The 12667-nt window shown below is 35.8% G+C and overlaps 1 protein-coding gene across 1 annotated transcript; it reads left to right on the forward strand.

The window, feature by feature from the left end:
• The first annotated feature begins 2788 nt into the window (after positions 1–2788).
• LOC123662763 lies at positions 2789–4538 on the forward strand. The gene is made up of 2 exons (XM_045597563.1): positions 2789–2887; positions 3111–4538. Exons 1-2 carry the CDS (start codon positions 2789–2791, stop codon positions 4536–4538), a joined length of 1527 nt encoding a protein of 508 aa, XP_045453519.1.
• Positions 4539–12667: the final 8129 nt, after the last annotated feature.

A 12667-nucleotide genomic window follows, 5' to 3' on the forward strand; every position in this document is an offset into this window, starting at 1 on the left:
TATTTTGCATGTAGTTATCCTGATATGACCATATGAAAGAGCATCTTTTAGAGATAATTTCTATATTAATTAGTCATATTGAGCAAAAATGCACTTATCCTACCTATGGTCACAGATTTTTTTTTTAAACGTCTATTTAAGTTTTCTTCAGTCACATCTAGCAGAGAGCCGCAGTATTTTAGATTTTCCGTCCTAAGACATTTGATCACATGTTGAATTCTTACTAGCTCGGGTAACAGATAACCATAATAAGTGTCTTTTTCTCCTTACAGGCTTTGAATAGCTTCTGCTATTGGCTTCGAACAGTCCACATATTCACTTAAGAAGTGAAATTTATTTTCCTTCAATGGAGATAATTTTAACACTTTATAGTTTCACTAAGACTGTTCTGTACTGCTAAAAGATCTTATATGGAATTGTAATAAGAATTTCATCGAGTTGCACATGAAGAACTTTCCTATCATCTCTAAATATGTTTCACACGCTTTTGCTGATCTGGAACATAAGTTCCTGAGTGCTTGGCACTTTGCTAAGGCCGTATCATGCAGTTTCTTATAAATATTATTTTTTAACCTTGCTTGTTTATAATCTGTACTGGCAATCAAATGCAAAGTGTGCGTAGCGCATCGTTCTTGTACAGGTAGTAGGCAATCACTTTTTAAGTCTGATGAAATTGAAAATTATCAATTACATTTGCCAAAAGCATTTGAAACTTAATCTACTTTTTGTTCAATGACTTAGCAGGAACTTCTTCCGTGTAGGTATGTAGATCTGAAATAAAAAAATAGTCATAACATATAATTGTCTATTTAAATTTTATTTAATGATATATTTGACACACTAAACTAGCATCTGTGTACATTACTAAAATATTTTTTATACAATTATTGAACAATAATAATAAAAATAAATGTTTCAGCAACACTAATAAATAAAAAACACGAAATATATTGAATCAATCCCTGTTATTGTCAGATACAGAATATAATTTACGTCAATCCCTTTCTGTCCCATTAAAATGAGTTAAAAACTATTTAAAAGAAATTAAATTCGATCTTCCACCACTTTTTTCACGTCATTGTCCTTCTTCACTTCCACCTTGGAAAAATTGGCATATAAAATAAATTTAGACATGGCTAACAAATATCCCCGAGAAATTACCCCTGACATGTTTTTTTCTGATTCGCTGCCTTATCGAATACAAAAAATATAGACCCTTTAATATAGCTTTGTTATTGATATAATTTGGATTCCTAGTCACCAAGGCATTATGTGGAGTTTGTGAATTATGCAAGAAGGTCAAAGAAACAGGACCAAGACAGTATTGCCGCGATTATTCATATCCTGAGTCATCGTACGAAGAGAAGTCTGCCGTTTGCTCCTGAAATAATGATATTGTTAACATTGCGATACTTTGATACAGGGACTTTTCTGGTAAATGATAATACCTATTTAGTACCTACTGGAACTACTCATACTGGCAGTTACTAAAATGTAACCTATCTTTACAGAAATTGGAAGGTGATGCCATGGATATTTGCCAATAGTCTGTATCTAGAATTGTAGCCAAATTGTCTACTTAAGTACCAATCAGGACTTATTTAATGAACCTTTCTGGGTGCGGCAGTAAGTATTGTTTTTCTATTATAATTGTTTGGTGCAAATTGAGTGCACTAGAAGAAATGTTCACAACCATACAAATAATTCCTTTTGAATTACCCTGTTTCAACTTGAATTTTTTTATGTTTATATTGACATCAGCGAACATTTGAATGATATCTCCATAATTATTGTTTTTGTGATAAAATGAAAAATATCCAATATAATCCACAAGTTTTATTATTAATCGGTCATGTAATTAAATTACTCCTGAATTTTAACAAATTTCAGAAATTGAAGATTTGTTTTATTGAAAATTTACTATAATTACAAACAAATAGATATTAGTATAAGTATTTCAGTTATTTTAACATAGATTCTGTTTCAACTTCATCGTCCATATCGTCATTGGAACTTGAATCCGAGTCTTGCAAATTTATTATAAATGAATCGATAATATTATCGAACCTACTATCGCGATTCCAGTAATCATTTTCATTTTTCTGGGCATGATCATTGCATCTCTGCCATTTCTCTGCTGTGAATTCCGAAAACAATTTATCTAATATGATTATCTTTTCGTCATTTTGACATCCAGCGTGGAGGATTACCAATCGCCGTCCTTTCCCAATATCAGCATGAATTCCGGATTCTGACGATGATTGCGAACATCTACTGGCATGGTTTCTGGCGTTGATGTATGTTTCATCAAGAAAATATATGTTGCGGTTTTGCGTTCTGTAATTTCTGATTTGTGTAAGGTTTTTTTTTTTCTACACTGTAATATTAGGCTGGTCTATAAGGAGTAGTGTACGGTGAACGACCGTACATTTGCGCCAACTCGGCATTTTATATTATAATTAAATTTATTAATTTTTTTGTATGTTAAGCAATAAGTTCAGTTCACATATAGCCTCGCGGGCGTGTGCACTCAGTAGCAATTTTATCATGTTTTAACTATCATTTATTTTATCAATAAACTTTTTTATATATCATTTCTTCTATCATTTAAAGTTGTGTGGAACACCGTACAACTTTATGGTCCTTCGAGCCGGATTTTTCTGGTGTTGCTGGGGATAAATATCCTGCTTTATAATATGTTATCAGGTCCTCCAAGCCTGTGAAATTCTTCTCTTTCTTGTGAATTATGTCATCCAATTTTATAGCTACAAAAATCATGATAGAGTGAATGTGCATAGCACCCAAGCTTGTCATAGGGTGGAGCGAAGGTAAGAAAGGACAACAAATAGCATGGGTGATTCTTCGAGTCTTAATTGCTGATCCGGAGGTTGATGATGTCCCAGAGCTCTCCCCCTGCTGCTCCTCATACTGCACTCCAGGAATGCTAAGATATTGAACTGTCTCTTTGACTGCTCTTTGGTGGAACAATTTCACTGCCACAGTTGGCGCAAATGTACGGTCGTTCACCGTACATGACAATTGACTATATTGACAATTATTAACAATTTGCTATATTAACAATTTGCTATATTGACAATTTGCATTGGGAGATCGACAGTGAACTGTACGAAGAAGATAAAGAATACGAGCGTTCCTTTAACATTTACGAGCGGGAATATATCGAAATCAAGAAAGTTTTAAATCAAAAAATGTGGTCAGCATCTTTTAGAACACAATCAACACCAACTATGGACATACCATTCTTCCACGGGGATTATCATAAATGGAATTCGTTTAAAGATCTATTTATAGAAACGATTCATAAAAACCGTTCCATGTCCAATGCGCAGAAAATGCAGTTCTTAAAGAGCAAGGTCAAAGGGGAAGCTGAAAAACTCATACAGCATTTAAACGTCAGTACAGAGAACTATCAAATTTGTTGGGATATTCTGAATCACAGATATAACAACAAAAAGTTAATATTCAGCTCTCATATCAATATGTTATTGAATTTACCAACAATGTCACTTCAAACTGCAGCAATTATAAAGAAAATTCACGATACTGCAAATGAATGCTTGAATGCCATAAAGTCGCTTGGAGTCGACATCACTACGTGGGACCCGCTAGTGGTTCATATACTCTCTCAAAACCTTGACCAAGAGACACATAAGGATTACATAGAGTCTTTAAAAAACCCGAGAGAATTACCTACATTGGCCGAATTTTTCGAGTTCTTAGAAATAAAATTTACCTCACTAGAAGCTTCGAAACGAAAACAAGATAGTATTGCGCAAAAATCAACCTCGCAGTATTCTTCATTTAATACAAAGAAACCGAATCAGCAAAATAATTATAATTACAATAAATATTCAACTAACAACGCATATCAACCGAACAAACATATTTCTAAATCGTTACTTGTTTCATCAGCATTACAATGCCCCCAATGCAAAGGGAAACACGGCATTTTCAACTGTAAAGAATTCTTAGAAATGTCAAATGACATGAAGTTAAAGACTGTCTATAGCCTACGACTATGCACTAACTGTTTATATGATCACAAGGGAAACAAATGCATCTCAACAAAGACATGTAACAAATGTACAGAAATGCATAACACCTTACTGCATGACGCATTCAGTTATTCTTCACACACAGAAGCCAGCCACTCGGACAGTGTTAACGTATCACAGCAGAAAGCAGCGGAAATCCTTCTTGCAACAGCACTAATAAAAGTAACAGCTGCAGATGGTACGCAGCACACCATGCGAGCGCTTATTGATCAAGGATCGCAGATATCTCTCATCACTGAGAATGCAGCGCAGCGACTGCGATTGCCCCGTCGTCGTTGCAAAGGCGTAGTATTTGGACTAGGTTCTCAAGGAAATAATAGCAAGGGTTCTATACAAATAACAGCATCAGCAATAAACAGCGAATTCACGTTCAATACGAAAGTAATAATAATGAATAGTCTTATCAGTAATCTTCCGAATCAATCATTCTCTAAACCAGCGTGGCCGCATATAGAGCAGTAGCCTATGCTGGGAGACGAGACTCTCACTCGGTATTACCTTGCAGTCCTTGGCCGATTTTAGCCTGTTTCTTCTTAAAAGAATGTAGTTAATTTGGGTAGAGTGTAGACCATTACGGTATGTGATAAGGTGTTGTTCCCGTTTTTGATAGAATGTGTTGGCTGTTGCTAAGTCAAAGGCCAAGGCTGCTTCAAGTAGAGCTTCACCGTCTCGGTTCCTAACTTCGTAACCTCGGCCCCCATGCACCCTCTCATACCCGTCATTCATCCTTCCCACATGTCCATTAAAGTCCCCTGGTATTCATTGGTCATTCTGGTACTTTCATTACTACCGCATCCAAATCCTCCCAAAATCTTTCTTTCATACTGTCATCGCATCCCGTTTGCGGCGCATACACACTAACGACATTTAAAACCGAGTCTTCCATCAACAGTTTACTACAATAACTCTATCATTCACTCTTTTCACATCCATCACCTTGTTCTTGAGCTCTCTGTCTAACACTATACCTACGCCATTTCTTTTCCCATCGCAGCCGCAATAATAAAACTTATAACCCGCCCCTATTTCTCTTGCTCTCTATTATATATTCTCTCGGTGTGATCATTTAAGTCAAATTTATCATAGATATCTTTCAATTTTTCAAAATGGTCATTGAAAATAAATTTATTGAGTTTTTGGGCTCTAGCTGGGTTCATGAATTGAGCTCTTCTGACCGATATTTCACTGTGTCTTTTCATGAAAGCTTTAAACCAGTTTTTACCTGCAAGTCTGGCACTATCACTATCATCTATTTTTTCACATTTATAAACCAATCGACGCAATATTCTTGGTGTCAAACATCTGTATGGCCAATACAAAAGTTTGTCATGTGCGGGGTTTGAACCCGCAACAGCCACAAACCAGTGGTGTGACCGCTGCGCCAACGCGGCGAGTATAATAAGGCCTATAGCAACATTTTATAGGCCTTAATATCCGCCGACCACGTGCGCAAAGAAAACGAAATAAATAAAATTTCGATCACGACACATCACTTAATATGGTGAGGTAGGGCAAGCATACACTAATTAATAAAAAGACAGTCAACACTTGTATGTAAGTATGATATTTCAAAAATTATTTACGTTTTACCTGAGCCAATTTTAATAATTCGAGCAGCGTGAATGCTCCTTAGAATGTTGTCGGCGACACTGGCGCGGGGGGCAGTAACAGAGCGCGTCCGCCGCTTCGCAGTGACTTGTATACGCACTATGCAAGTGTGAGTGTAACCTTGATCGTCAACTACTATATTTCGTACGTTTTTTGACACTTAGGCCTTAATAGCCGACATGCCCTAATAGCCGACAGGCCTTAATACATTATTTAAAATCCTTATAAATTGTGCAGTTGGACTACAACCTTGAAATTGAGGTAATTTCAAATTATTTACATAAAATTCAAGTGCATCTGTAACAGAGTAAGTTGAAACCAATTTTGCGTTTTTTGATATTCTTTTTATACCCTGATGGAGCTTCATCAACGCAGGTAAAAATATACGCACAATGGTCAGCCAATAAGATGTCAAGCACCACTGAATATGGATGTGAGTTGTGAATCTAATGAAATTTTGATATCAATTTAGCTGAAGTTCAATCCTAGTGTAATTAGTAATTCCACATGCTAATCCAACTTCGCAGAGTACTTCCAAATATGAATTTACATATGTTGTTCTGGATTTGATGTCGATATTAGTGTCCCCCTATTTATTTTATTAAGTTTCTTTTATCGCTAAATTTCGTAATGTGTTTTTGTAAATCTTTCATAAATATAACTTTGTTGGTAAATGCTGATCGGTAGATTGCAAATAGGAGTATGTCTTACCCTGACGGCACTTTTATTATACTCAACAGACTCTCAAATGTTCTTGATTTATATGATAGTTTTGTAAATTTCAACTGTTCTTAACATAATAATAATAATAATAATACTCTTCATTGTACACAACAACAATCAATACAATAATATATTACAAATAAAAATACAGTGTACAAAGGCGGTCTTATCTAGGGCATGCAGAACCGAGTCCGGTTCCAAGTTTCTGAAACCCGGTTCCAAATCGAGCTCAGAACCGGGTAACCCGGTTCTACCCGGTTCTTTTGTAATACCACGGAAAAATTACGAAATAAAACAAAAGTAACTGTAAACGTACCTGATGTGTCTTTTATTTTACGTGCCTTGCGTTTTTGTATTGTTTTGTATGCAGAAAATGGTTATAAATTAATAAATAAATAAAATTTTAATCATAATACTTCTCTTTATTTATCATTTATCAGTCTTATAAAATCAACATTATTAAATTATATGAAACAAATAATTTGAAACAAACTCAGCTCAGTAACTATCTTGTTATCATATCACATATAAACTTTAACCTTATACATTAACTGCAAACTGCAAAACAAAAAAAGAACTTTGAATATTACTGCACTTCAATAAACATTAAATATAATCAAAAGCTTCATTTTTTCTTGGTTATTACCAAATGTATTTGCCTAAGCTAACGATATTATTTATAACCTCTGAGATCAACTTAAACCTATTAATTAAATAACTGCAAAACAAACAAGATCTCTAAAATAAAAACATGACTGGGTCATTAAGTGAAACATAAAGTAAAATCAACAGCTTTTCAAATTCACGATAATTTGTGAATTGCTTAAATCTAATAAAAATATTTCTGCTTATCAAAACATGAATCAAATCATTTTCGTAGCCTCATTTTTTTCTTGGTAATACGACCGTAGGAAACTTATAGCATCTAAGGAGCGGTCGCTTAAAGAAGTGAAAGAGAAAGAAGAGAAAATTCTCTCCGCCTCTACACTCGTTGGTGGAATAGCTGTCAAATATTTATAGGCTAAAGTAAGGTTTTCCCCTCGATTACCGCCATTTTCGAATAAGGTCATTTCTATTTTGATCGTTGTGATTAAGTCTTGTTCGTGTCTCTGTCTGCTACAGTTTTCAATACTGACGGCCTTTTGTATTTCACTATCAAGCTCCTTTTTTTTTCATGTGGATGCAACTGGAATGTTTTTCGCCTCGCTATTATCTTGTTGTTTGTCTTGTTCCTGAATTTGCTCATGTACTCTGAAAGATTTCTGCAACAGTTTGACAATTCCTGCGCACATTTCATCCGACGTTGGCCGAGGGAACACTTCCAAATCTTCATCTAACACCAAAGGATATTCTTTGCCATACTCAGAAACAACGTATTTTTGTAATATATCGTCATTTTTAGTAGGTGAGTTTTTGAATATTGTTAGTTATTTTGGCAGGATCGAGGAATAATAATAAAGAACATTGTCTGTTCCTTAACAAATATCTTGACCACTTTTTTCACTTTTGATAGCAAATCGTAGTATCTGAAATTTGATGGCGAGTTTCTTTCTGTTTCAGGATCTCTCGTTTCAGTAATAAATTTAACGCCACCTTCATCATCTTCACAGCTGCCTGCAGGTTCACTTCCGAAAATATTGTCATTATTATCTGAGTTCTCGTAGTATTCTCGTTGCTGCAATCTGGCAAATTCAGATAACGGTATGTCTTCATCGTCACTAACGAGCTGATGTCCAATGTTTTCGACGTCAAAAATTTCCTCTGTTTCGGCTGGTTCCTCTGTACTTTTTTTATAAAACACATCTTGCAGAGCCAATTGGATAGCGTGGGCTATACAGAGTTGATGTAAAGCTGTTGATGTAAGCTGCTTTCCGACTTTTACCATTAGGCTACAACCATCAGTGGTGTGTCCAACGATGTCTTTTTCCAAAGATATTCCATACATTTTGAGTTTTTTCTCAATTTCAGCAATGCATTTTTGTGCTGGTAAAGATCCATGAACACGAACGAGGCCTAGATTTTTAAATTTGAAGGGCCAAAGAATGAAGATGTAAGCTCAAATATCTGTTATTTCTATTTGAGTTCCATTCATCGTATGAAACAGCAAACATTTCCCTTTCAAGCAAAATTTTTTCTATTTCCATCTTAAGTTCTTGTTTTTTAGCTTCACTATGTTTAATAACTATCTCCCTAATCGTGTTTGCAGACTTAGGTATCTTGCATCCAGCTTTTTCAAAAACTTCTCTAATATTTTTGGAGTTCGTCAGTGTGTGGAAGGCTATACCATCTAATGATATAATTCGTGATAATCTGGTTTCCAGTGAGGGATTTTCTGCTGATTCCGAAATATTGCGTCAATTTAGTTTTTTTTTTTTTACTAGGTGGATTTGTATTTTCAGGAATTATATTTTGAGTACTCGATGTCGACGGTTCTGGCGTTGTTGATGAAAGCAGGGTAACTTTTTTATCGTGAACATTTTTTAAATGTTTGTGCAGTGTGCTAGTACTATCACCCGAAGTTTTTAGTATTTTATTACATATTTTGCATTTTGCACTGTTCTTATCTTTCGCTCGAAGGAAGTGTTGCCAAATAAGCGCTATATCGGCTGTGTTTTCTTCGTAATCCATATTCCCTACAAAGAAAAAAAGCCATATAGGGTAAGGAAAGGTATATTGGTGATAAAAATGAAACATACGAATTATAAAAGTATTCAACAACAATCTAACAAATCACTTTCGTTTTATTACTTTACTTATTATTTGTATTAACTATTTAGAAGACTTAACAAAAATATAATATTTTTTATAATAAATGACAAACGAACATACAAGTAATCTTAGGTAAGTTGGCGACACCGTCTGGTAGATTGGTGATAGTAGAGAGGAAATTTGGTGATATTTTAGAAATTGTAAACATAGTCAGAAATTTAGAAATATTATTCAATACAACGATCACATCTACAATACAGCTGTGCTTCGAGGTCAGTATCTTCGATACATGCGCAATTCTCGTGGTATGGCGTCAAACAATATGAGCACTGGATCCACTCGGCTCCATTCCTTTTTTTAACATCAGTTGAGTATAAGTCTTCACATAAACCACACTCCCAATCAACTTCTATTTTACTTTTTTGTGCTTTTTGAGCAGATTTATCCGACGTTGAAGGCTGAGGCTGAAGGCTGTTTTGTACGTTTTCATTTGTTGGTGTTAAGCACTTCGCGCTAGAATCTCTTTTTCTTGACCTCTCTAGACGTTTTAATGCTTTGGGGGTTTTTAAAATATCATTCACTGTGAGTTGGGAAGAGCATCGTTTTTAAGTGTATCATTCCACCTAACACCTTTAAAAATTATCATAGGAGGAATCCATGTTCCATCTGCACAAATGCATGCTAACATTGTTTGAGTTTGACCTTGTTCAGCGTAGGATCTTTTATAAACATATTTTTTACCAATGCCGGTAACAACTCTAGATGATTTCACCACATATGATAATCCAGTCTCATCGCAATTCCAAATAAAATTGGGTTTGTTTTTTATTTTAAGTTTAGTGAGAAGATCATCTAGTTTCAAAAAGAAATCTTTAATCATCACTTCATTAGCCATAGAAGCTCTGTAGGCCGGAAGATTTTCTGGCACACGAAGGCAAAAATTATACCTACTCTTAAAGCTATTCCACCACCATTTGCTTGCTACGCGATTTTCTGATGGCAAAAAGTTCTCCCGACCAGCCAATTCAGCAAGGTCATAAGCATATTTTCTAATTTGGTAAACAGTTAGTCCAAATCCCAATTCTTGCATTTCTATAATATAATTGTAAAGCCTTAACTCTAAATCTGAAGATAGTGCATAAGGGCGTCCCATTTTTCTTATAGAATACTCTTCATTTCCCGGGTAACGCTTGAAAGTGCTCCATGGAACGTCTGCTTCCTTAGCAGCTTCATCACTAAACGATGAACAAGAACGAACGATGAACGTTGAGGTCAAACACCCACTTTCCGTACAAAATTACAAGTGAGTAGCCGTGTATCCTATTTATATCTCCAACTATGCCAACTAAGTAGAGTACATTTAATGAACTTACCTTAACATTGATGTATGTTGTATTTGGATCTTTGCGTCGCCCGTCGTAATTAAAAATCTAAAACAAAAACACTAAGCACGCACACCGTCCGTGGCATCCACGCCGAGACAATCAAAACGCGGCCGGCAGCGCCGCGCCGACTCGCCGCGTGCCTGGCGACAAGACAACCAATGAGAGCCACGCGTGAGACGTGGCCCGAAAATTCGCGATGCACGTGAGTCCGACGTTGCCAGATAGAATAAATTTGTTAAAATAACGCAGCAAAATATAAATAATACTCTACATTTTAATATTTTAGTCGGAACCGGGAGAACCGGGTTTCATATTCAGAACCGGTTCTCAAGATCAACGAAAAACCCGGGTTTTTGAGAACCGGGTAAACCCGGGTACATGCTCTGGTCTTATCGCTAGAGTAGCGATCTCTTTCCGATAAGCTTTGGGCATATAGGACACAGCGTAGTGAAAGCGGTAGGGAAGTACAGTAAGTATACAGAGAAGTGACAATTAGTTTCACATAGAACAATATCAACTATCGAGTACAAATACACGTACATATACAGCACAATACATACATACATAGATACATACAAACAAACATATATATATAAATACTATACCTACTTATAAATGAAATACATATAATATGGATAAAAGCATAGAATACAAAATACAAGTGAAGCAATACTCCTACATTATGTTATGCAGAGATATAAAAACAATTATGACGTACTAAGTGACAAATAGTGCGCCTTGAGGTATTTTTTAAAGCAAGACAGGGATTGGGCTTGTTTTATAGGAAGAGGTAGAGCGTTCCAAAGTTGAACAGCTTTAACTGTAAAAGAATTGGAATAAAAATAAGTAGTGTGAGCTGAAGTTTCGAGCATCAAAGTAGACTCAGATTCAAGGGTGCGTTCGTGTGTATTACAAAAATTCTTGAAACGCCGCTTAAGGTACAGAGCTGTATCAGAATAAATAAGTATACAATATAGTAGCGTGAGTATGTGAGTATTCCTGCGAAAGCGAATCGGAAGCCACTTGAGACAATTGCGAAATTCGGAAACGTGGTCATATTTGCGAAGACCAAATATGAACCGTATGCAAAGATTGTTACTGATCACATATTTTAGCAATTATTTTTAGACCCGTCTTATGAATTTCTCTGATTATAAGGTTTATTAGATATTTCAGATCATCTTTTTTAGTGCAACTTTGGTGCAAGTTGGAGGGACCTACGCCGTCATAGACAATCTCAAAAGTGGTGCTAGTTAAATAATAAACCGGCTTTTTCTTAAACATTACTGCCAAAATAATTAAAAGTTCCTATTAAAAATATTTATCGATTTATAATAGTTAAATTGATAAAACCTTGTAGTTATCACCATATAGTAGCGCCATCTACAGCATAAAGTGCACAAAAATCGTGCTGAAAGCTGTAGCTGTCTAATAGATGGCACTATAGTCAATGAAAACTTACGGTACTTGTTACTTTCATACCCCTGAAAGTCGCCGCGCCGACTGCTTCGGCTAGCTAAATAGTTCAAGTTCAAGGGCGCTAGCGCCGCTCCGGCCCTTCCTTCCCCCCTCACATTCACACCCGCAAGTGGTAATTGTTTACCTAATCTTTGGAATGCGCGTAGAGTTTATAACATTCAAACGGAAAATAAAATAATATTTTTTTTTTGTATGAAAGTAAAATCTAACAAATTATGAAAAGTTTTAGAACAAATGATGTTACTTGTGATGTTAGCTATCTTGTCCTGCAAGGATGCTGGTGTTTTACAAGTAACCTTATATATATATGTCAGAGTGAAAGAAGGAGAAGGTATACTTTTCGGCTTGAAGGTATATTTCTCTTTCTCATCGTCTCAGAGTACTCAGTCTATTGTGGGCTTCAGTGGGTAATGTTGACTGAACAAGTAAACACGATTTATCATGAAACAGGATTCACTTAACAGAAAGACAACGCAGCACGGAAGGCGGGATAGTTATTAGTTAAGGGGGCGAAGACTAACTTCTTAGCATTCGGTGGATTCACGGTTCACCGTGCGGGTACCGAATCCATCGTGTGGCAGAGGGAGTAACTCAGAGCAGTGCCTAGGACTTGCGACCCAGGTGTAGGTTTAAGGAGGCCTCCTTTAAGATACGTATCAACGCTCACCTACACTGCTCGAGTTATAC

This window comes from Melitaea cinxia, chromosome 19 (genome assembly GCF_905220565.1).
Source record: "Melitaea cinxia chromosome 19, ilMelCinx1.1, whole genome shotgun sequence".
Classification (NCBI taxonomy): Eukaryota; Metazoa; Arthropoda; class Insecta; order Lepidoptera; family Nymphalidae; genus Melitaea; species Melitaea cinxia.